The following is a 26541-nucleotide window of genomic DNA, read 5'->3' on the forward strand; positions in this document are numbered from 1 at the left end:
AGTATAGTAGTTATAATATAGGAAAATGTAAACAAATTTGGTAAATTTAAAATTTGTTTTAGGAATTTTGGATTTTTTTTTTAAGGATTATTATGAAAATTAGAAAACTTTTTATCTCCCAGGATAGCCTTAAATCCTTAGTCATTTCATTTCATAATCCAACAATAAATAATAATAAAAAAATAAATACAAATACAGTATTAACTATAATTAGTATTCCCATACGCAAAATATTCGTTTTTTTTAAATTAACCTTCCCTTCATATAAAAAACATTCGATTATTTATTGTATATAATTTATTGGAAACTTGTTTAATACTCGTACAGGCTGATCGCTTAATTGTTGAATTAGTTTTAATGAGCTGATGAGGACTTTCAGAAAGAACTACATATGTTGAGTGTACTCGTAATTATTTAAGGATATTCGTGCAGCTAAATTCGCAATCTAGATCTAGATCATCGTCTCAATGGAGCGTGACAACTGGCGATAGTTGCGTTGCTTCCATTGCACATTGGTGAGCATCGTCTCAAGTGTTTGTTGTATGGCCTGTTCTAGGCCCTTCAATGAGCCTCTGTTAGCGGTGACAAAGTTCTTAAAGTCCTCAAAGTCGCTCTCCAGGAAAGTTTGCTCCGAGAACGGTGGCAACAAGCGTGACATGTCCTTGGTAATCGGATGGTAGCTGCAAAAGGAAAACAAGTAACTCAGTAACTTGTGAGGAAGTTATGTCAAGGATTGCACTCACAATTTGTAGATAAAGTCCACGTTGTTCATAAAGTATTCCCTGGCCAAATGGAAACCAATTTCATTGTAGGCAATTGCCTGGAAGGCCCACATCGAGTCCTGTCGTCGAATGCCCTCCTTGGGATCAAAGGTCAGCTCCAGATAACGCTGCAGCAGCCAAACCTCACGCGAGCAGCCCAAAGAGGTTAAAATCGTGCGCTTCTCGGCGGCCACATTGGAGTTCTTATACCGCGTCCACAAGAACTGCCAATCGGAGTCGCTGCCCTGGCGAATAGAAGTGCAGTAAACCGTTGGCCTGAGATTGATGGGCACGGGATTCTTCTCATCGGGTTTGGGCTCCGCACGCCAGGCGCGATAATAGGACTGAGCAACCTCGATGCAATCCTCCACTTGATACTGACAAGCCCAGTTGCCGACCATGGTCTTGAGCAGCACTTGCTCCTGCTGCTCGATCCCGCTGAAGGTGTCATTCAAGCCATTCAGATGCAGATAGATGGGTGCAATGAGCTTTTGCATGTAACGCTGTGAAAGATTGAAAGTTGAATTAGGCTTGAAACAAACTTGAGAGTTCATTGAATTCTTTGATGATTTTGTGACTTGCTTTGGGCGACTTACGAAAAACAACAACTTTATTTTTTTATTGATGGAGCCGCATTGAAAACAAATTCAAAATGAGTGCGAAAAAAGGTGAAATATCTTTTGTGAACTAACCTTGAAGAACTCATAGTTGGGCGTCTGTCGAATAATGTTCTTGATGCGCTTCAGATTCTCGAATGCCGATTTCCAGGGCAAATATTCGCGTTCGCGCTGCAGATATTCGACTAGACGCATGGCAATCTCATAATCCTGTTCACCCGTCCAGGCCAAGTAGAGTGCATCGTCAATCAGCTGAGCACGATTGATCACATGAATGCGCTCAAATTCACCGTTGGTCAGCGTCTCAATCAAAAGCTTCCAATTGCGCTCATCGTAGTTCACTTTGTAGAGCGTCGACAGTTGAGTGTTGAAGATCACCCACTGATCGTTGCCAGGCAGATCGGTGATTGTCTTTGGCAACACTCCGCCATTCTTGTCACACTCCATCCATGCCTTAGGCGCCGTGTTGTTAAAGTCCTGCTCTCCTTGAGTGGCATAGCTGAGAGGCACCCACCAGCAACCCCCTCGGGCTGCGCGAGCGATCTGCGTGTTGAGCAAGTAGCGCTCCTGGGTGAGCTTGGCGGTGCCCTGCTCGTAGTTGCGGGTCACATTGATGATGGGGTAGCTGAAATTGAAATATATTAAGTATACGTATGTTAAGTATACTTTAACTTTGACATTCTAGAAAATTTCCTATTTTGTAACAATAGTTCTAATACAAAAGAGAGAACTAACTTTAAAGAAAATGATATTATTATAATCATTATTCTTTCTAACGAGAATTTGTACTTCCTTAATAATCATTCAGAAAAGAATTGTGATTGAAGTATCGGTTTCTATTTTAAAAGTTAACATTTTTACATTCTTTAACAAACATTCAGAACTTAAAATTGCAATCTATTAAGGGGATCTTCAATATTAAGCGTTAAATGTAACTATTGAAAAGTCTAACAAGTATATGTTTCATTATACGCTAATTTAAAGTACTTTAATAATCATTTAGTAAATAAGAGTGCAAAACTTTTAAATATTCGTTCAGTAAATAAGAGAGCAAAACTTTCAAAACATGTTTTAGCTTTAAAATTAGAATTTTACTTTTGAATTGCAAACAAATATAATTCATATTTATGTATACGCTCACTTAACATACGCTAAATAATAGTTGAGGATATAATAATTATAAATTTCAATTTAAATTGGAAAAAAAATAAATAATAATAATACGTCAATATTGTATATAAAGTAAAGGCTCTTCTGAAAAGATATTTAATACAGAAAGAGCTCAAACTTCTCGAAAAATATAAGTGATGTAACAACGTTTTCTGATTTGATAAGTACCGCACAGTACTTAATAAGTATTACTTATTCTTGAATTCCAGAATACTCTGTTTTCAGGAAAGAAGAAATGAAATCGTCATGAAAGGTTGTCAATATTTAAATTAGAGTTTACAATTGAAAATGCAAATGAAATACTGCAAATTAACTCTCCATAAATAAGTCTTTCAATCTTAAAGCAAGATTTTCAGTCTAAAATTAAGAATTACAAGCAACAAGATTTGCATTCTTAAAAAAAGAATTTGCATTCGGAATGAATGACAAAATACTTTTGTGATTTCAAAAATAAACACGATTGGCAAAAGAATTTCCAATTAATAAAAATCTCAGTATTGAAATTTGATGAGACAATTGAATTACTTGAAACTTTTTTTTATCTTGAACAAGATTTAGTTCCTTAAATTTAGAATTCTTTCCCAAATCTCCGTATGTTATTATTTAATTATTTATTTACATTATCAAAATATTTAACTCACCCCGTTTGCAGTGTCCAGGAGTCCATGATGCTCTTGATGTCGTAGCTCTTGGGCAAAGCGCGATATTTGTGCGCCGCTTCGGTGAGAGATTCCCAGAGATTGTCCTGCTCGGCATTGCCATAGGAGTACTTCAGCAGATACTTCTGCAGACCGGCTCGGAAGGATTCGTCGCCCAGGAACATGTGCATCATGCGGAGCACTGTCGATCCCTTCTGATACGAGATCTGATCGAAACTCTCTGAGATTTCCGAGACCATTTCAATGGGCCTCGAAATTGGATGACTGCTCTCGAGAGCATCGCGTCTAAAGATGGTCAGCAAATTGCCCAACGACTCCTGCTCGAGGGCATGCCACTCGGGGTTAATGTTCTCCACACCCAAGCTGGCCACATAGGTGGCAAAGCCTTCGTTCAGCCACAAGTCCGTCCACCACTTCATGGTGACCAGATTGCCGAACCATTGATGGGCCAACTCATGGGCAATAATCGAAGCCACTCGCTGCTTGTCAACCAGCGATGAATGAGCCGCAGAGTAGAGCAAAGCAATCTCTCTGTAGGTGACCAAACCCCAATTCTCCATGGCACCAGCACTAAAATCGGGAATGGCAATCTGATCGATCTTAGGCAGCGGGAATTTGATGCCAAACAAATCCTCATAGTACTGCAAAACCTTCGGTCCAAAGCCGCTGGCATAATCACACTGATCGATGGCATTGGGACGTGCCCAGGTGCGGAAGAGAGTGCTGTTGGGCAGCGTTGAGGGTTTGTGGGCAAAATCATTGACCGAATAGGCAATCAAATAGGTGGACATGGGCACAGACTCGAGGAACTCGCACCAAATGTAGTCGGCAATTTGATCGCTGTCAAGTCAGAAAACCCAATTAATAAGGTAGTTAAAAGTTTACTTGGAGTTAACTCACTTGTTTTTGATCTCCTTAACGGGCATGTTGCTCAGTCCAGTGTATTTCTTGTGGTAGCCGAGGGTGACCACAAATGGCGCCTTGAAATTGGGCTCATCAAAGCAGGGGAAGGCCAAACGCGCCGAGGCCGGCTCAAATTGTGTAATCGATAGCCATCTGATGGTGAGTTTTATTAGCTGAGAGACTTGCTAAATTCTTGCCTTTGCTTTACCTGGTTACATTGGCCACCGGATCGAGATAGGAGCTGCGATAGTAACCTTCCAGCTGGCGATTGAGATCAGCGCTAAATGGCATCGACAGCTCATAGACTTCGCCGGCCAAAAGTTCGTTGCAAGTTTGCATCACATAGAAATCGTGCTGTGAATTCACCTCGGTGGAGGAGATGCAATTCTTTTTGTCCGCACTCGAAGTATCCTTCAGAGTAATCAACGCTTCATCTATGGTCAGATTCTTGGCATGCAAAGTGATGTTCTTCGTGTTCTCCAGCACTTCGATCAGTATCTTCACATTGCCCTCGAAGCGCAGCTCTTCGGGATTCTCCAGATGTGTGAGCACACGCAAATCGTATTTCTTGGGACGCAATGCGGTGGGCAGACGATAGTAGCTATAGCTGGAGCTAATGCTGGCCATGCTTACGCCTAGCAGCATGGCGCTGGCCACGAGCAACGTTCCCAACAGCTTCATGGTAACCGCCTGTGGAGTGAAATGAAATGAAAACAAAAAAATAAAACAATAACAACAAATGTTACAAGTCATCGCAGCCGTTGAACGTAAATTATTGTAAATCACTTTGCTAAATTAATGTTAATGTTTTGAACGCTGTTTAATAATGAATCTAAATCACTTGCTCACTGTTCACAGTTCAATTTAATAATCAATCCAAACGGAACGCAATCAGCTCACAATTCTCATCGTTGTTGTTAACTGTTTTTTGTATTGTTTTAATGCAAATTTGCTGTTCGAGTTTGTTGTTTTTATTTTTTTTGTTCAATTACTTTGGCTATGCCGAACACGTATTAAGGTCTGGGCCAATGAAACTCGCAACTTAAACTCAACTTGAAGTCTACACTTGACTGTTATTTGCCATTAAGCTATTACCTTGCTAAAGGTAATCTAATTTTGTCTCGATTTGTTTAAGGCTTTTGAGATACTTTTTATAGGATGAGCAGAGCATCGAGCTATTTTAAAAAATTGCATTAAAAATATTATAAATATAATTCAGAATTATCACATTTTTATCAATTGATTGCTTGCTGTCATTAAATTTGATCTATATTAACATATAACAAATGCTGAATTCCAGATTTAATCACTAGAAATAAATGCGTGAAAGTTAATTTGCACTATTAAAAGAATTATTTTGATATTTTCAGCGAAACTAATAAGTTGTATATTAGGGCGGGTCAATTTTTTTTCGCAAAAATCGTCCCCCATAATCGGAATCTACGAAGAATTCTAATAAAATTTCACCATGAAACCATGTGTCTAAAATGAATTCCTAGTCCGCGCCGTGAAGCTTAAAGATTGCACTATGAGGTACATAAGGTATTTCGAGGTATTTAAGGCATTTTAATGTATTTTAAAAAAAAAATACGCATTTTCCAATTATGTTGGAGTCAATTCTGATTCATTTTTTTACAACAAATTTTATAATTTTTTTTTTAAATTTATTTAACTTATAATTTTTTTGTAATTCAACAAAATGAGCCAAACTAGCCATGTACTGAGCCTCATATAAGAAAGTAGGAGCAATGCGTCTGTAACTTTTTAACGAAGTAAGGTATCGGTCTGAAAATTGAAATATATATTCAAAGGCATTTTAAGCAACTAAATAAAAGTAGGCGTGGCATGATAAAGGGCGGAATTTAATTTTATTTTTTATTATAAAGTTTATTTGCTTTCTAACAAGTAGGTAATTTTTGCATTTTGTTGACTTGGAATATAACGTCATCTTATTAGAATCCCAAATCTTTCTTTGACTTGATTTGAGGAACTTTGGAACGACTTTCTAAAGTCATTGACATAACAGCATCTCGATTCTGTGGAATAACTCGTCGTGAGACATGTGTTTTAACAACAACACACATCGTTTGGTGCCCTGAATGTGCGATGGAATTGCTGGATCTGGCAGTGGTATTTCAGCAGAATTTATGTATTCCAGCAAGTGATCGTGTGGGATGTTTGCAGTAAATGGAGGTTCAAACAAGATGTCGTCATTATCCAAGTCAACTAAATGCATATAATCGGTGCAATCGAAATTAATGCGATTCTTTTTATAAGATCTAAGTTTAGTTTGGTCATATAATTTCTCGAGATAATACAAAATTTTATTAATTGCACTTTCGCGAACTGTTTTTCTTTCATCGAAAAGCATTTTTAACAAAATATTTTCTGTATGGGCAAAGAATGCATTGTTTTGGATTGCTTTGTTTACAATTTCTCTTAGATTTTGTGGTAAAAATTGCGTTGATTGAATAAAATTAAATAAAAGTTTACTACCATATACCACCGAATTAAAATATTTGACATTAAAATAGATCGGTATATAAACTTTCATAATGACAAGTTTTACCGCAAAATTAATTATCATTTAAATAAACTGATAAGAGAAACGCAAAAAAGCTTCACGAAAGCTTTAATATTATTATATTTCTAAAGCTTATATTTACAAAAGCTTCTTAATGTAATAATATATTTCTTTGCAAGCAAATAAACTTTATAATAAAAAATAAAATTAAATTCCGCCCTTTATCATGCCACGCCTACTTTTATTTAGTTGCTTAAAATGCCTTTGAATATTTATTTCAATTTTCAGACCGATACCTTACTTCGTTAAAAAGTTACAGACGCATTGCTCCTACTTTCTTATATGAGGCTCAGTACATGGCTAGTTTGGCTCATTTTGTTGAATTACAAAAAAATTATAAGTTAAATAAATTTAAAAAAAAAATTATAAAATTTGTTGTAAAAAAATGAATCAGAATTGACTCCAACATAATTGGAAAATGCGTATTTTTTTTTTAAAATACATTAAAATGCCTTAAATACCTCGAAATACCTTATGTACCTCATAGTGCAATCTTTAAGCTTCACGGCGCGGACTAGGAATTCATTTTAGACACATGGTTTCATGGTGAAATTTTCTTAGAATTCTTCGTAGATTCCGATTAAGGGGGACGATTTTCAGGATTTTTTGGACAGGAACAAATTGACCCGCCCTATTGTATATTCTATTTATAATGATATACTTAGTGTGAATAAATTGCTCTATTATGGCATATTAAAAATGTTCTAATTAAATATTTATTCTAACAAAATTAAATACAGATTGCTATGTTCCCATAATTAGCATAAAAACTTTTGCAAAAAATATTCAATAACAATATAATCGATCTATTGAATATTAACTTCATTAAGAAATTAAACGTTAAAAATGTATATAATATGTACTTACATCTTAAAGGTTTAATTATATTTCTTATATTAAAAAAAAAAACAATTATTTAATGAGAGTATTGTATTAAATTTCCATATTTAAAATAAAAACTGAATATCAAAAACTTTATAGTCAACATATTTAAATGAAAATTATAATTCTTGTATTAAGTTTTGACCTAAATACTAACAAATTAATTCAATTTTATATGCAATTTTAATAATCTATATATTCCGCTTAATACATGAATATATTTCAGACAGAATTTTAATTTGATTCACCTATTAAGCAGAATATTTATGATGTATCTAAATTTTATTCATAGTAAAGTTCTGTATTTTAAATAGTTTTAGAAAGACAGAATAAATCTAATTGTATTCTATAATTGTTTTTATGCTTTTTGTTCATCCTAGTGTTAGAAGATTAAGTTAGTTATTAAAAATCTAGACAAAATCAATTTTATTTAAACGTTTTTAATGTGAAAAAGAACATTGATTTGATAAAAACCTGATGTCTAGATGGTCTCCAATATATTTTAAAACTTAATTTAAATTAGATTTTTGCATCTTAAGAACTATCCTGAGAATCAATTACAAATCAAGGTAAAAGAAACTCTTTTGTTTCATCAGCAAGCGTATTGAAACTTCGTCATGCAACAGCCAATTCATCATTCATTGTTTATGATTGTTGTTTATTGTTTATTTACGTTTTGTTATGCTCATTGTGTACACAGCAATGCAGTTCGCAGACAGTCTTCAAGCGCAGCTCACGTGCATGGCATAGAAATGACGAATGGAAAAGAGAAGCGAACGAAATCACAGACAGAAATCATAATGCTAAACAGCTGATCGTCAAGTTGTAGTTATTATATATTCGAAAGCGGTTGCAACTGGATCTGCAATGTCAAGATGCAAGAAGCAAGATGGCAAGCAAGCAAGCTTTATTTAGTAAACTGCAGCACGTTCAACTGCAGCCAGATTCTTGACTTTCTTGAGGCAAAGCTGAAAAGAACTGGGAAGCGGGAAGTGGGAGATGGGAGATGGGAGCTAGAATACAGAACTTGATATACCAGCTGTGTATAAAACTCCTAACTCGTTTTCTTCTGTGTATCTACACTTTTTTTTGTTATTATTTATTTATGCATAAGCCATTGCTGGGAGCGTGTGGCATGACTATATGGCTATATGGTTAGATCGTATTGGGTGCGGGTGCGGCCAATGAACTCTTGGATTACCATATCACCTCAGTTCTTCGGGAGCCAGTTCTTCTTGGAGTTTCAATTATGTATTGAGAGCATGGCAAAGGTGCCGATTCGAAAGCATAGAAGATTTATATGCTCGTAACTTTCCCAAATGAAGGAAATGTCGCGTATTTAGTTTCGTATGGAAATTGAATGAATTGAAAGTAGTTTTTTCTTATACCCGCTACGCATAGAGTCGAAGGGTATTATAATTTTGTGCTTGCAGGAAATGTAACGGACAGAAGAAGGCATCTCCGACCCCATAAAGTATATACATATATATTTTTGATCAATGTCAACAGTCCAGATGATTTAGCCAAGCTCGTCTGTCTGTCTGTCCGTCCGTCCGTTCGTTTGTATAAACATCTAGATCTCAAAAACTATAGGAGATAGAGCAATAATTTTTTTTATACAGCACTTGTTATTATTACAAGCAGTTGAAGTTTGTTTTAGATTTTTGCCACGCCCACTTTCGTCTCTAGAAATCGACATAGAAAATATAATTGAGCAAGCTAGAGTAAGCTGGAGTATTTTAGTACATACATAATCAATATGGTACATAAAATGCGGTTGAATCAGATAAAAATTGTAAAAGTTATATAAGAAATAATATTGTATATCAAAATACAGCAATCTGGGAACCTAGTATATTTTGTACTCTATGGTATATTTTGAATATAATACTATATTGATGTATCAAATATAGCCTTCGGTATATTTTAGTATTTTTCTGTATATTAATTTGATTTATTTTTAGAATATGCTTTTTTTTAAGTATCTCACAGTCGAGCACACTCATCTGTAGCTTTCTTTCTTGTTTGCTGCTGTTGTTGTTGTTGTGGTTGAATGCACAGATTGTCAACCACGAGTAGTGTGAATAGTTGTTACTTAAACAGATGACATTGACATATCAATTGAACTCAACTTGCGGCGAATTCGCTGAATTGATTTGCACGCCTATGAATTTCTTTTATTGTACCAAGTTCATTGCGAAAGTGAAGGGCAACGAAAGCCGAGTGTGTTGAACTGATGATGACTATGAGGAAATGTTTGCAAATTGAGGCAGATATTCTATGTGCTATAGATCACAAGTTTGCTAAATTAACTTTAAGTCAACAACCTTAAAAACTATCTCAAAGTACGTCAAACAAACAATATTAGTCAATAACTTTTATGAACTGCTGCAAACACAATAAAAATGAGAAACTACTAAATGAAAATAACAAAAAAATAATTAGTTTAAACAATTTTAGCGAGAGCTCGTTTCTCATTTGCAGAGCTTTTAAATATTGCAGTTCAGTTTGAATTGCAGGGCGTTTAAGTGCCTGATTATTTATTGTAATTGAGAAGTTTTATAGTAAACACATATGGTAATTATACAATGTGCAATCCCAGGGCAATAGATTTATGACGCTGTCAACGTTTGCTTTATTTTCGTTGTAACTGCTAATTTTTAGTTTAGCACAAAATCGTTTTGTTCTCGTTTTTGTCAAACTTGTTTTTTCGGTATCCGAATTGATTGCAAAATACTTGCAAAGTTACACAGCGTTTTTTCTCTTTTGGTAATTATGATTTAGCACTTATTTATGGTATTATTAATACAAACGGTTAAGAACGCGTTTAGCAGAAGAAGAGACACTAACCGAACCACACAATTGAATCACTTTAATTGTCCAAAGATGATGCGAGCCGTACGATGGTCGGCGGCAATCTAAAGATAATGTGAGCACAGCGCTTTTATCTTATAGCAACGGAAAGCAACGCAACGCGACACGCACACAAACACAGCACACAAATACAAACACAGTTGTTGCTGCTGTTGCTGTTGCGACGGCGATGGCGGCTTAAACGAGTGCGAATCGTGGCGTCGGCGTCGGCGCACTTGCGAGCTTTTAAAGAACAATTGCTAGAGCGAGAGAGGGAGAGCAAGAGTGGCAGACAGAGATGGCAACAGAAAGAGAGAGAACGAGAGCGAGCACACGCAGCGGGAAATCAGGCAACAACTTGCACTGGGCTTACATGTCGTATGCGCAATTTAAATTTTCAAATGCAAAGACAGCATGAATGAAGATGCTAGAGCAAAGCATTTGCTGTTGCTGCTGCTTCGACTGTTGTTCACGACGCCAACGTGTTTTTGACCTTAATTGCGCTGATTAACCCGTTTTTCGCAGCACTTCAAGCCCAGTGGCCCAACAAAGAGTCGCCCAAGAGAGATAAGAGGCGCAGACAGTCCGACAGTTGGACGGACAGAAAGCAGCCCACAGCGTGATACACTTTTTGGTTTGCTAATGCAAAGTCGTAACAAAAATAACACTTCACGTGCACAGCGGGACACACACACATACAACTATCAACTGGATGTTTGTTGTGCCACAAAATTATCATATTGTCGCCCTTCAACAGCGCACACACTTACAGCAAGTGGCTGAAACTTTGCATTCAACAGTATTTTTTTTTTTGTCGGCTTTAATGTTGTTACCAAAAACTTAAGCCTTGCGGTAATTGCCTTAAAATACTAATTGCTTCATTGGCGCTTATCATCAGAGATGACAGTGGGTATTAACTTAATGGCTGGCAGCTTAGTGGCCGGCAATTCCCATTAAATTAAAATCCTTTCATATTAATGCAGTCGGGCAACGTGACGTATGCGTAATGCCCATTAATCCTTTTGCATTTATGTTAGTATTAATATTTGTAAGGTAAATATTTGTTTGGTTAATATTTGCTTAATTAAGTAAATCAATATATACATATTTGGCTACTTTAAAAATATTGACAGTACATAAAACTTATAAATAATAACGAGCACCTATGTATTCTCCGTTTATTAAGCAATAATCCTTTAAATGTTGGCTGCCGCCATCTAGCGCAAGCTGCTCGTACTTTTTCAACAATCAACTGCCGGTTTGAGCTTAAGCTTTGTGTAGACACAACCCAGCTTAGCGAAGACAAGCATTGTATTATTTGCCGAAAATGTTATTTGACAGCGTGCTGTTAGCTTAGCAAAGTTTCACACCCCAGTGGCGCCACCTGCCAGCGTTTAGAATTTGGAGTTGCAAAACATTCAGGCAACGCCAGCTAAAGCCGCGAAGTTTAAAAAGTTTGCTAAAAGAATTAAATTTGTTTTTCATTTATCAATGATTTTTGAGATGTAAATAAAAAAACCAAAGTTTTCAGTTCAATGTTTTGTAATTTATATTTAAAATTTACGCCTTTGTTCAATAATATTGCCTTTTTTGATGCAAAAATAAGCTTTGCTTAAAATAATCATTAAATAATAAATTTGTTTTTTTTTTTTGTTTTGTGGTTTTTGTCGGGGTTTTTAAGTTTAGGTTTTGGGGTGTACAATGGTTTAATTATATAAAAATAAACAAATAATAAGCGTAAATTGGACCTATCAGAGAAGTTTTCAACTTTCAACTCTTACATAACTATTAGCTCTATCATTTAAGTGTATTGTGTTTTTTGTGTAAAATAATTGTGATTTTGTTTTTTTGTATGGTTTTTTTTTGTTTTAGCCTTTTTTGAGAGTTTCTGCTTATCAACTATGTATAAGGGGTCTGTTGTCGGGGGCAGAGGTGATCCTAAAATTTGTTCGTTTAGATTATAATGCACATTTTTTGTTTGTTTGTTACGTTAAAATTCGATCTAAATGTCTAAATAAATTGAACTAACACAAAAATGTCAATTAAAAACAATAATAAAAATTTGACCAAAATAACTAATAAAAATACATATACAAAAAAATTATTGTTGTCCTTATCTGCCTGTTCTATGTCTTGTATGAGTGTGTGTGTGTGTGTCCGGGGTGTAATGTGTGTGTGTGTGTTGGTAGAGATAAAACTTAAACGCTATTGAATTAACAAACGAAAATCAACAAAATCAACTTAAAATGTGTGTGTTTTCAATGAAAATAAATATGCAATTATGTGTCGCTATGTACAATGTGTTGTTGTTGTTAGTGTTGTTGTTGCAAAATAGTATTTACAACATCAGACGGGAGCGGGATTTCTTGAAGCGACCCGTTGTGGCACCGCCACCATCGCCATTCCACGACTTGGACTTGGCGCGGAAATGACGATACGCCTCATTGTAGGCCGGCTCCAACATGGGGCGGTACGCATTTGGTTGGCACATCTCGGCCTGCGTCTCGTAGAACTCTTTGTAGCCATTGTGCAGCAGATAGATCTCTGGATAGTGGAGGGCAGGATACGCGTTGGTGTTGCGCTCCCGATCGAGATTGCGCAGGAAACGCGACATTTTGGGGCCACGCTCCGAGGAGAATTCACAGTGGAAGATGATAATGTTGCGCTTGTTGCCGGCATCGGCATTTTGCTGCTGCTGCAGCTCAGTCTGCTGCGCACTCAGGAACTCCTCGAGGATCTGTTCGTGTGTGTACAGATTCTTGGCGCCACGAATGTGTCCACCTTCGAACTCGTATGGGTAACGACAGTCGATGATGCGATAGCTGGCCACCTGCTGTTCGAAATCGCCATTGAGGAGACGTGCCACCGTTTCGCTGGAGATGCTCTTCAGATCCCGATGACGACCCTCCATCAGGGGCAGCGCATACGTTTTGCTAAAGTCACCGATCAGTTCGGGTTCGTTGCGATTCTCGGAGCGTGCCAGCGCCGACATAATCTCAGCATCGTTAAGCGACATGCATTTGCGCAATGGAGGCGGATGCGTCAACGTCGTCGTTGTCGTCGCTGTTGTTGTGCTGCTGGAGGTGGAGGGAGGTGTGGGGCAGTTCTCCTTTTCGACGCAACGATGACGCTTGCTTTGGATGGGCGAGCAGCTGGTCGATGCAGGTGGATCGGGACGCTTGAAGCAATCCCTGACAGTCTCTGGCGTCTTTGGTTGCTGTTGTTGTGGTGATGGCAGCTGATTGCTGTTCGTTTCGGTCATGCTGAGGCATCGTCGCACGGATGGACGACGCATCATCATGTTGAGCGACACTGGCGACTTGGGGGTCACCTTGATTTGCCCGCTAATCAGCGAGTTGAGTCCGCTTGGGAACTGTTGTTGTTGCTGCTGCTGCTGTTGAATGCCCGCAAAGGATTCCATTTCAAACAGTTCCATGTACTCATCATCCATGGAGGATTCCATGCTGCCATTGGACGACAGACTGTTGAATACACGAAAACTGCGCGCTGGCGTCGCTGTTGTTCCAGTTGCAGCAGCAGCAGCTGTCGTTGTTGCTTGTGGCAACAGCATTTTCGGCTGTCGCACAATTTGGAAACGCTGTGGCGATCCTTCAGGCGAGAGCAGACCAAGCAGCTCGGGGCTGACGGCGCGCTGTTGGGGCAGGACCAAGGCATTGTCATCGTCGTAGAAGGAAAGCTCCTCCTCAGCATCCATGGCCATGACGTCAGCAGCGGCGAGCGCACGACGAGCACGACGTTGTGTGTTGTTGTTCAGGCTGTTGGCATTGCTGCAAGAAAGAGAAAGAAAGAGGGAGGATTAGTCAACAGTCTTTTATTTTTTTTGTGTTTGGGTGATCGTCTCTCTCGGGTCATTAAACCCGTAGCTAAAAATACACTACTGCGGTGGTGGCGACGGCGGCGCTGGTGGTGTAAAAGGCAACAACAACAACAACATCCAGAAGACGAAGAAGAAGCAGCAGACAAGCAATAACTGTGAGCAACCCCTCGACTCTGTTGTTGTTGTTGTCCCACTCTTTTCGTAAATTGGGAATTTGAAATTAGAAATGCAACTTCGCCGTCTGCTCAATATTTCCTTCTCTTTCTGTTCTTCCTTAAGCGGAATTCCCCTTTGGTAGCACGTTCTGCTCGAACTGTTTTCGTTTTCGTTGCATCTGCAGTTTGTCGTCTTTTGGGTCACGCAAGCGCAAAACACAAAAACGCAAGCGGGCAACTCATCGGCAGAGAGAACCGCAAACAAAAAACAACAACACAGAAAAGTGACTGACTGCCGTTCGCTTTATTTTTTTCCTGTTATTTTCGTTGGGGCTTCGCGGAAGCCGGTTTAATGAATGAAAAAGGCAAGCAACAACAACAGCTGAGCGTCACAAAGCCGAAAAAACGTGTCGGTCGCTCGTGTGGAGCGTGCAAAAAATATAATGCAAAAAAAATACATACATACTCTTACTTTTGTTCAACAAAACAGTAAAGCAAGCGCTGGCAGCGCAGTCGGCGGCTTCTTTGCTGCTCTTGCTTTCCGTTGTTCACAACTTTGTTGTTGTTTTTGATTTTTCTTTTTTTACTTTGCTTTGACTTTGACTTTGTTACTGTGTGCGTGGGTCTCAAGTTCAAGCGTCGGACTCTTTTCAACTAACTTGCACTTTTATTTAATTGTCGTGCTTTTCTCTAGTTTAGCTATCCCATTCTAGCATATTGTTGATAATTACCTGATATTGCAATCCATGGTGCAGTTGTTTTCTTCGGCAATTGTTTCCCACAGCATTTTGAATGTTGTTTGTTGTTATGTGTAATGAATGTTTTTGTTCACGAAATGTTTTTCTTTTTTGGTAGCTTCAGAAAATTGCTAAAACACAATTTTCGTAGTTTGTTTTTATTGTTGATGATGATTCACGCACATTTAGTAAATATTTTTAGTTCGTTGCAGTTTTGTACTGTGTAGTCCTTTGTTGTTGCATTTGTTGGTGTTGATTTGTAGAATACTTAAATGTTGTTAAAAACTAATATTGCATATTGTTAAGATTGAGAGAGTTTTGCATTAATGTGTCCGTTTTAACATTGTTGTTTTTGTTGCATGTAGTAGTAGTGAGTTCTTTGTGTGCTGTATTTTATATATTATCCAATGGTTTTGCACAAACACACAAAATTGTACTCTTCTGCACTACCGTACGAAACGAACGAAAGCGAAGGCAGCTCGAAGGCGCAGATGTTGACACGACGACGAACAGAAAACAAATGTGGTTCTCGATCCGAGCGCAGCTGGTTTTAAAGCCGCTCAGTGCAACCCCCGCTGTCGACGTCGACGTCGCTGTTGAGCTGCTCTTTTGTGTGAGAGTAGCAGCAGCAGCAGAACGTTGTGTATAACGGAGTGTTTGTTGGCAGGAGCGCAAATACGAAGGAGCGAGAGCAGAAGAGGGAGCAAGAGCAAGAGCAAAGGCGAGAACGGGAGCCGGAGCTACATACATATTGCACTCAAACTCTTACTCGCATATGTATTGTACAATTTTCCATTTCCCATATTCCCAATTGCATTTCAGCCACAAGTGGCATAGAAATATTGTACATAGGCAGACAACACACAGAATGGAAATCCTTACGAGTCTTATGTTCTTTTTGGAGCGTAATCACAAACCAGTGCCAATGTAAAGGCAACAGGTAGCTCAGCCAAAAAATTTCCCCTTCTTCTAGCAACTCAACCATCGACCATCGAAGAGATCCAACGCACTATTGAAGGCGCAAATTTTGGCGCGCGAGCTTTTATAGCAGCAACGCTGACGCTGAGCGCCAAAACCCGATTGCCGAATGGGCCCCGATTGGAGCCGACTGGCGCGTCGAGTGGAGCCGATGCCGAACCGAATACGAAACAAACAAGCAAAAACACATGAGATTTACGTTGCAGTCACAGAGAGCAGAGCCTGGAATCTCAGACTCAGCCTGCGTGCAAATCTGGAAGTAGAATACAAGAGACGTAGACGACGATGGCATCGGCATCGATTGTGTCGTTCGCAGGTAATAATGTGAGATCCACGCATTCCGCGACGCCTGCCCCACCGCTCCACCTCTTTGACCCCACCTCTCCTCTCCTTGTTGCCTTGTGGAAAACGTGAGCAGAGCATCAGCAGGTAGTCGTAGTGCCATATGATCGATACTGCTTCGTTGAAGGGGGGAGGCAGGTAGGTGGGGCATGTCTCTTTTGTGTTTTGCAGACGTAGACGCCAATGTCGTTAAATGAGCAGAGCACAGAGTGGATGTGTATGTGTGATTGTGTGTGGGCAGCCGCGGCAAAGTTAAAGCAAAAATCTGCCTTACATTTATACATACATATGTATATGTATGTGTGTTTGCATGCATGTTTGTAAGTAAGCTGTGTGCAGACCCTGCGGGAGTCGTGTCCGTGCTTAACAGCGAGAAGTGTGGGAAGGGGGGGCACCCATGGGTATAGAGCACTGCTTGCCAAGTGCTTCTCAAGAGGCGAATCCAGGCAACTGCTTTGGACGGCGCAGCACGAAAATATCATTTACCTATAGTAAACTTATAAAAACAGGAAAAAACATATTGGCACAAAAGCTGCATAACTACACAAGCTTGTAAAAACACAAGCAAACATTCACACACTATGCACAAATACAAACACACATTCGTATGAACCAAATCATATGGTATAGCAAATGATCTTCAACAGTGGTGCCAGCCGTTTTGGCAAAAATGCGCTCAAAGCTAAATGAGCTACGGTTTCATTCTCTTGAATTGAGGAGTTTTGTGTATGTGCTTTTGTGCTGCTGCTGCAGGAAGAGGATCATCTTTTGGCAAAGAATAAACAACAAACGAAAAAGGACGCAGAAATCATAAAGTGGTTTTGAACAAGTTCAAAAAACAAGCAGAGAATAAAAAAAAGCTAAAAATCTCATTCATAGCGCGGCACACTGGAGCTTGTTCATTTGTTGGTTGTTAAAATATGCACCATGCTGCAGATTGGTTGGTAGTTAACTTATCAAATTCAATTATTTAAGGCATGCATATATTAATACATAAATAATATGCATTTTATTTTTATGTAATAACGTTGTAGTAAAGTAGCAGTTTAGTAAATGGGGACCAATTTAAATTAAATGGTTGACAGTCATTGTACCACGGTGCGGCGACACAGTCGAAGATGGAACGCAAAAAGGGCAAACTGAGAAATCAAAAATGTATGCAAAAACACTCACAAACACATGTGAACTTCCCATGTGAGAGCGGTGAATTTGATTGCCAGCAAAGAATAGGCTGCACACTAATACAAGCACATAGAGACTACGAAAATTGCAGCAATAACGTGATTGAGAATGGGACACAACAATAGCAGCAGCAGCAGCAGCCGCGGGAGCAGCAAAGAGCTTAAATAAACTTAAAAAACTGCAAAAAAAATATAAAAAACGTGAAGAACTAAATTGTAAATCGAAATTCCAAGAAGTGAGCGCTGAGATTCGGTTTTTAAGCGCCTGACGTCGGCAGAGGTCGCAACAAAAAAAGTGAAAAAAAGCATTTGAGCGCGCGCGCGAAAGCCAATAGGTAAAAGGGGGCGAACGGGGCGTAACAATGGATGGCAGAGAAGTCGCAGTGTGTATGTTAGTGTTTGTGTGCGTTAGGGCTCCGCTGGACAGCAAAAGCCACTGCGACGTGCAATTAGTGTGCAACGAGAGAAACAGAGACACAGCATATTTGATCGCTAGGTAAGTTATGATCATTTAATGCAATTTGCATATTGTTCTTGACAAATACAAATACTTATGCATGCATGCCAATATATACATACATAGAAATGTGAGTGTGTGCGTGTGGGTGTGTCGCCCCATTGCAATTTGAATTGGAGATTGAAAGAGGTGTTCGAAGGTATTTGAACTTCGCTCAAAAGTAGGGGAAATCAAAGAAGACAACACAACTGAAACATGTGTAGTATATACTCGAAGTACATAACTGAAGAAGAATGAGAAATAGACAAATACTGATCAGAAATGCCCATACACAAACACACATGCAAACGGTTAGAAAAGGATGGGGGAATGACCCTCGGTCCCGTTTTTGCCGCTGCTCTCATACACTCAATCCTGTTCGTTGCCTGCGCTGCCATTGCGCTGCTCTGCTTTGCTTCTCGCTCGTACATATGTTTCGATCAGCTGATCGAAGGGGCCGAAGGACATGCACACAGCAGAGAACGAATTAGTCCTGCTGTTTCTGTGGTATGTGTGTGTCACGAGCAGCGAAGGGAATGGGAACGAGGACAACGCGCGCGCAAATTCCTCAACACGAGCCCAACAACAAGAAGACCCCTGTGTGTGTGAGTGTGCGTTGAAGTCGCTGTTGCTGCCTCTGTCGAAGCAGGGGGGAAGTCTTAGCGGGCGCTGAGATTTCTTGCAGTCGGCTTCGAAGATGTGCATTGTGTGACGGAGAGAGCGCGAGAGCCAAGAAGTAGGTGAAGAGCATGGGCATCGGAATGAGCGTGCAAAGCGGAATTGCGCTTAGAGGGTTTTTGCGCCAAAAATCACAGTGTTGTTGTATATGTAAGTCAGTATGTGTGTGTGTGCAGGACTAGTCTGTCTGTGTGTGTAAATACATTAGTATGCGTGGCTGTCTGCGAGCCTGTTTATCTTCCACCTCTCGCTGTAGTTGTTGCTCTTGTGATTTCTTGCAGTCTTTGTCGCTCCTCTGATTATGTGCGCTGTTGTTGTTGTTGTTGTTGCTGCTCCTCGTTTGTCTTTTTGCCTCGCAACGTTTTTGTTGTTGTTATTTGATGTCTCCTCGCTCTCCTTAGTCGCTGTCCTTCTTGCTTGCTTGCCGACAAACTGATTGTGAGAAATATTTTTGTTACTTGACTTTTCGCTTGCTCGACGTTGTGCGTGTCCATATAGCGGCGATGGCAACATTGTTCAATGGTCAGCAATTCCCTCTCCCTGTACCCCTGCTAGCCACCCAGCTCCACAGCCATACACACTAATTGATTCTCTGCATAAATTTTATTTAAAGCTTTAATAAATGTCAAAATAAGCAATTCATTTCGATGTTAGAGAACGCGTTCATTCACAATCACACTCATATTCACAGTCACTCTCATACACACACGAACACATTCTCCAGCAAATGAAGCTTTCACCAGAGCAATCAATTGCCGGGTTCAGAGTTTAAATGTGCTTCAGCCAAAAAAAAATGAAAGAATATATAGCGAACACAGCAGCAATTGGAGCAGAGAATTCACAACAGTTCTTGAGTCACGTGGCAAAGGCTGCAACATTCATTGTGGGTGGCGGTATTGTATTTTTATGCATCTCTAATTAATGGCTTTTTGATGCGATTATTAACTATCGCTATAGTTGTGAGTAACTACGATAGTTCGATACCGAACTCTATCGATTATCGCAAGCTGTCTTATTGGCATTCACATTCTTACGCAGCTTTTGGTAGTTATCGTTGCTCCGAAACCGGAAACAACACCTGAGAAATTCTTTCTTCTTTGAGCTGCAGCACATGTATTTGTATTGGAGCCCACATGTTGTGCGTTGTAAGAATTATGCGTGCGAGTGTATATGTGGTGCTTGTTGCCCATTGTTGCGATTACTTCTAACGGTCGCTTGCGCTGATAAGTTGAGCTCAAGCTTCCAGAGAGCCCCCAAACGACATTTCTTTGATTGTTTGCAGTGCTCTAAACAAATAGGCGTATATGTTGTTGATACACACACTGAGTACATAGTGCGTAGATATGTATGTAGAATGTACATCCATACATACATAAAGCATACATACATGCGTATGTATTTGTGGGGAATGATATGGCAGCCTCAGGAAGTACTAATCAACATTGCTCGCCCGGCTCAGCAACACAACAAAAGTTGGTATTGTATGTGGGTAAACAGCAATAACAACTTAAAGTTAGGGCAGCCCCTAGAGAGGAGTATGAGCGGGGGAGTAAATGGTTGTTGTTGTTTTTGTCGTTCGCTGTTACTGCCGCTTAATGAGCGAACAATGTTCTTGACATGCTTAGATATTTATACATTTTTTATGTTGCGCGAATTTCGCGCGCATTTCGATTCCAATGTTGATATGCTTGGCATAACTTATTGAGTGTCATAATTGTCGGGAGGTTTCTAGGGCATAGACACACTGGCGATAAGGCAGGCTGGCATCATCATTTCATCTGTTTGCCACATTGCATTCCACTTGAGAGATTCCCATGCTTGCCGCCCCCCCCCTCTGACTTGCTACACATTCTGCAACAATTAGTTTGTGTTTTGCTTGGCAATTTTCTATATAATTTGAATAGTAGCAGCGGGTTTTTGTTGTGCATTGTTCCAACTCAAGTGGTTTTTGGGCAATTTGAAAGGACTTTGCCACTCGATGGTTTTTGTTTTCGCAAAACAAGTGTCGACAATGAAACAGTCGTTGGCAATATTGATGCTGGTCTCAGGGTCTCAGTGAGTGCAAAAATTGTTCTTGTCACATGTTGCACAGCATTTCGGTTCCCACACAGCAGGGCAATTTAAAATACTTACGAGTATCTTCTTTTATTTAGTCTGTTTTTTTTTGCTCGACATTTCAAGTGTCTGCTCAGAATTCCCGTTGTCTTTACTCCCAGAACCATTAACTCTACTTGAAATAACTTTTATACAATACTATACATTCCTTTACAAAATGGAGACAAATGTAAATAATTGATTTAATAGCATGAGATGATCATCTATGTAAATAACTAGAGTCAAGATTAATGACTTTGGTCACTTTAGCATCGATAAATCCGTGAATCCGTATAATAACACCCCTTCTTCATAATCATCTCTTGTGTCTCTAACCCTTGCAATGTTTAATGTTGTTTATATTAATAACAGACACGCGACTGAGCCACGAGCTGACCAATGGTCAGTTCATTTTTAGTAATGTTCGCCTACGGTTTTGGGACAACCACAAAATAAACTCTCATGCCAATCTATAGATTGCCTAGGGATATGTTAGAAATTAATCAAGGACAACCCTCGATCTGAGCAATCCTTTTCATATGCCCCTCGAGGCGATGTGTACACAGCATGTAATTAATTGATTAACATTCTTAAGGATAGCATTTCTTCTTCTCTTTTGGATTGATGTTCCTTTTCACCGATCTTATCGCGTTACATTCGCTCAGCCTTCAACACATTTGAGAGCGAGCCGCTCTCAACCCTTTTGTTATTTGCTATCATCGCGTCTTTGGGACTGTGTTTGCCTGACCAGATCTTCTTCTTTGGACGGGGCAATTGATTCAATCATTCAACTCGGGAGCTGATTTGTTTGCCCAGCATCTAATGTGCTGATCTTGATCTTGTGACGATCCAACTTTTATCTTATTGTCTAACGCGGAGTTTGCTTTCTTAGAATTCGGACCATACAGAACAACGCAATTTAAGTAAGCACTGCAATCAGTCAAATCAGTAAGCTTGGCTAAACCGCATTCGAAATGCATTTTGAGATGGGCTTGGTCCAGCAATTTCTCAATGTCGAACAGAATTACACAGCACATTAGATGGCATCGATGTGGCTGATGTTGCATAATCCCAAAAACGACTTCTTTCCCAGTGTCAGTCGCCCAACCAGCTGCCCAGTGTAGCACCCCTCGGCTGATATTTCGCAGCTATCCCATTTCGAATCCCGTTCCCAGATGGGATGGGAATCCTTCGCTAATGTCGCTTACCTTGAGGGGCCGCTTACCATCGAGGACAGCAATTGCTTTGTTTTACTAACAACATCAAAGTTATGACAAGATTTTGTCTATCATGTCTCAAGCTGTTCCCGTCTCCCAGTTTCTTGTTCTCATCTTCGCCTCCTCGGCGTGGTGTCATCCACAATGTTACTTGGGAGGGTTAGAGGGATGCAAGCGATCGACCTGGGCAAATGCTCAGACTGACTGACAGACAGACTGACTGACAGCAGAAGGCGCAGATATGCGTTGTCTTTTCGAATGCATTACGATTGAATTTCCAATTTAATCGCATATACAAATTTTATTTATGTGACATGGGTGCATTTTGTATCCGAGGGCAACCGTGGGATGCAACTTGGCAGCTTGAAGATCGCAAATGGTCCATGTCAATCCCTAATGCTTTCACTTGGTTTCAATTTGCAATGAATAATTAAATAAGGGAAAGTTCTCAAGATGCACAGATGAGAAGTTTTCAAGTTGAGAACTTTGACAAGACTTCAAAATGAGTTTTATTCGAATTGCGAATTTATTTTGGTGGTCCTGAATTTGAATTGGCAACGAATAATTTATTGAATAAGGGAAAGTTCGTAATAAAAAGAAGAAAGGTTTTTATAAAACTTTATTCTAAAAGGATTTAATTTTGCAATGTAAGAAATATTGAATTAATTTTGCCAATAATGTTTCTTTAGAATTTCTTGGGCAGAAATAAATGTAACCCATTAAGTGATTACTACGATCTTAGCTAGAAGATCTATATTATTTTCTTTACTCTGCTAAATGGTTTGCAATTGCACATTCAACACATTGTGCCAGACACAAAAGGCGGAAGACGCACATGTATTGAATTTCAGTCATATATGAACAATCATCGCTGACAAGTACATCTCCATCTCAAAGCGGCGATCCATCATAATATCTGGGCCCCTGCACATCATCATCATCATCATCTTTGCGAACGGAACTCAATGCTGACCATATGTGTGCAATATTAAGCTGCTGCAGAGCCAACAGTTAAAACAGATGAACAAATGAAACAAATGAAGTCATTGTCAGCAGTTGTCAACGCTACCACGCCCATGTGGAGTGCGGTGTGGGCGTAGCACCGATAAGCAACTGTGGTTTGTTTTAGTCTTTCTCTTCATACATACATATATGAAAATTCGAAAAAATTTCAAAAATAATTCCCAAATTACCGGTAAAAATGGCTAAGAACAAAAAAGTGGAAAAGTGCCAAACAAAAAGGCAGGCGCACAGCACGGAACAGCTCAGATTTGAGGCCTCCAACTCACGGCGTGGCTCAAAAGGAGTGTTCAACTGATCCAACCCATAATTAACTATTCAAACAATAGACATGCGAGCACACAAAAGGATCAGCAATCAAATGCATACAACAACTTGATGTTTCCAGTCACGTTTGCTGACACAAATCCTTCTTAGGAAAGGCAATATTTCCTAGTCATTGCCATCACCACTTCTGATCTTCATCATCATCATCAGCGGGCTAGCTACAAGTAAATATATGTATACATATATATATGCGTATATTGACAGTCCCTGCCCATGATCATGCATGGTAGCCTGTGCATACCAAAGCAGATTGCGCAGATTTCCAAAATGTTAGAAACGAGACAGCAACAACAGCAATATCGACTTCAACATCGACAACAACAACAATTATGAGTACGTGAGTTTATCTACCTATTGTTTCGAGCTGCAACCTGTTCTGTGCATCGTGTAAGGTGTTGCTGTTTTCTTAGCTTCTCCTCTCGATCACACCTATTCCTACTGCGCACTGGGCTCCGATCGCCGGTCTCCGGTATTCGGTATTCGGTCTGATCCCCGCTTCCCAGCGTGTGTGTTACTGTGTGTGTGTGTGTGTGTGTGTGTGTGTGTTTGTGTCGCTTGCCAAGCATCAGCCCATAGCCTTGACAGCACTGGCTCATAATTCACTCACTGCAGGTTTGAATTTCTTAAAAATAACTTCGTTTGCATGGCATTCATTTTTTTGTTTTTCGTATTTTTTTTCGTATTTCGTTGTGTATGTTTGTATCTGTATCTGTCAGATACAAATTGTGGCATGCATAACCGAGTACACACATATGTGTGGCTAGTTCAGTTGCGCGCTTAAAGCCAGCAGCTAATTGCTGAGTGAGTGCTTCATATAAGCCATATATCATATTTTCGACAAAAACAAAAACGAAAAACAGCCAGAGAAAGAGAAAGAACAGAGAATTGGCATAATCTTGATGTGATCTCTCCATAAAACAAAATACAATTCTTTTTTCGGTCGAAACCTGAGCATACGAACTGCATATTATACAACAGAAATGAAGGGAATATAATACAAAATTACTTTAGAATTTAGTAAGGTATTTCAAATGATTTCTATCTATATAGGTTTTATGGGTTTCTCTGGGCACATGAATCAGATTAAATATTCTGTGAATGATGAATGAATATTCTCTCGAATCACGAAATTTATTTCGATTTTCCGTTCAACTGGAAGTACTCTATATTATGCTAAAGTAAACACTATTATTCAATATTTATGCAAATTTAGGGAATCCACCTCACGCCCAGCACAGCATACGCCCAACATCCTAGCTGCTTAGATCCTTTCATTTGGCACGTGTGCCGGATACAATTTTCAGCAGATTTTCCTATTCAATATAGCACGTTCGGCGCCCGCATGATGATGACGACGATGTTGATGAAAATCCATTTGAAATATTTATCCGAAATTGTTAATATACAGCGTTACAAAAGGACCTTTCAAATTGAAAGGATGCGATTGTATTTGCATTAACAGTGGCATTGTTGAGCCGGCATCAGGATATCAGGATCAACCTAAAGGGGCTTGTAGAGGGTGTGTGTATAGTGTGTATGTGTCGCAGATCCTTTTTCAGTCAATGCGCGAAAGTGTGGCGCAGGCGCAGACGCACGTGCGCTTAGATCCTGCAACGCTTTGCTTTCAACACAGGGGTGGATGGTTGGCAGGCGGCGGCGCCCCTTATGAAGGGAAATGAAAACAAGTGGACGCCATTTCCGCAAATGGTTTAATTGGCGTGCCTGTTGTGTCTGATTCTGATCCTGATTGTGTGTATTTGTAGTGTGCTGCTGCTGGTGGTGTGTGTGTGTGTATCTGCGCCCTCGGCCTGGCGGCAAGTACAGTGCGCAAAACCAGCATTTAGGACATGCGCACGCGTGTGAGAATCTAACGGCTGCAAGGATATCGAGAGGGTGGTGTTGTTGCTGGTGGTGCTGGTGCTCGATGTTGTTGTGGTGGTGAATCACATTTTTGGGGTGGTTATGGTGCGCATACAACCCCCAGGATATGGCACGGGCCCCTGTAAGTTGTAACAGGCAGGTGCTGGCTTGGCTAATGCTCAATGCTCATGCTCATGCTCAAATGCTGGTGGTCGACTCTGATTCCGTTTCGTTTGCGTTCACGTTGATGATACCACCGCTTGAATGATGCTGTTGTTGTCTACGGGTGCAGCTGCCGCTTTCAGTCAATGACCCGCTAGCTTAATCAATGCTGTTGTTGTTGTGTTGTTGTGTTGCTGCTGCTTGATTACATGGGTGACATAAATCATAACGGGGCACGAGCTACGACGAGCTGTGTGGCAGCTGCAAAAAAAGCTCGCCGCACTCGACACGCCGCTGTGCCAGACTGAAAGACTGTACACCACACACTCGAGAAGCATTTGATGGCTCTCGGCGACAATAGGCAAATTTGTGCAACAGCACGGCAAGCGATTGACCACACTGGGCATTGTTGGACACACCGGGCCTGCAGCGGCACGAGACAACAGCCAACAGGCAACAGCCAACAGAGAGAAGGAAAATATGCTGCAAAAATCATATAAATTACTGGCAAAGACATTAGCTGCAGCCATGCAGCAGCAATCATTGCGCAATGCTGTGCAAAATTGTCGAAAAAATCAAGAAATCAACAATGCACGACAACAATGGACACAAGAAAAATCAGTTCAACACCGGGCCTTCGAGTTCCCTCTACCTCTCTTGTGCTGCACATCTTGCCCCGCTTTTGAATGCGTCCAATGTTTATGCCATTATTCTTCCGGCGCACATCCATTGTCCTGCAGCAGGGCAACACTTACTTACAGCAGCAGCATCCAGCTCCCTTTCAATTTTCTTCCTTCTTCCGTTGTCGCAAATGCAATCATTGTAATCGATTTTGCACAATTTCCAATGCGTTCTTCGGGGCCCTCAAGACGTTCTGTGCTCCTCTAGATCTCTATGCTTGGTAACTTTAGGGGTTGTTGCCTAGACGCCGTCGCCACCTGGTATATTTTCATCCCCCTTCGCAGTGCATGCGGCCACAGCTGATCATACCCAGCACTCGGGTACTCAGTTCTAGCTCGTGCCAAAG

At 40.0% G+C, this 26541-nt stretch overlaps 2 protein-coding genes and 1 long non-coding RNA gene across 3 annotated transcripts in view; 1 reads left to right on the forward strand and 2 right to left on the reverse strand.

The window, feature by feature from the left end:
• Nucleotides 1–279: 279 nt before the first annotated feature.
• On the reverse strand, nt 280–10537 carry LOC132786316 (aminopeptidase Ey-like). The gene is made up of 7 exons (XM_060792818.1): nt 10427–10537; nt 4319–4800; nt 4108–4263; nt 3190–4047; nt 1454–2003; nt 744–1264; nt 280–680 (listed from the first exon to the last, which is right to left on the reverse strand). The coding sequence occupies exons 2-7, from the start codon at nt 4789–4791 to the stop codon at nt 452–454; spliced, it is 2787 nt and encodes a 928-aa protein (XP_060648801.1). The 5' UTR covers nt 4792–4800; nt 10427–10537; the 3' UTR covers nt 280–451.
• Nucleotides 10538–11959: 1422 nt separating this feature from the next.
• On the reverse strand, nt 11960–16160 carry LOC132785902 (M-phase inducer phosphatase). The gene is made up of 2 exons (XM_060792215.1): nt 15154–16160; nt 11960–14217 (listed from the first exon to the last, which is right to left on the reverse strand). Exons 1-2 carry the CDS (start codon nt 15207–15209, stop codon nt 12768–12770), a joined length of 1506 nt encoding a protein of 501 aa, XP_060648198.1. The 5' UTR covers nt 15210–16160; the 3' UTR covers nt 11960–12767.
• Nucleotides 16161–17746: 1586 nt separating this feature from the next.
• Nucleotides 17747–26541, forward strand: part of LOC132785357 (uncharacterized) — a 95610-nt gene continuing 86815 nt past the window's right edge. The window contains exon 1 of the long non-coding RNA XR_009632313.1: nt 17747–18156. This is a non-coding gene — a long non-coding RNA (uncharacterized LOC132785357). The remainder of the gene's footprint in view (nt 18157–26541) is intronic.

This window comes from Drosophila nasuta, chromosome 2R (assembly GCF_023558535.2).
Source record: "Drosophila nasuta strain 15112-1781.00 chromosome 2R, ASM2355853v1, whole genome shotgun sequence".
Classification (NCBI taxonomy): Eukaryota; Metazoa; Arthropoda; class Insecta; order Diptera; family Drosophilidae; genus Drosophila; species Drosophila nasuta.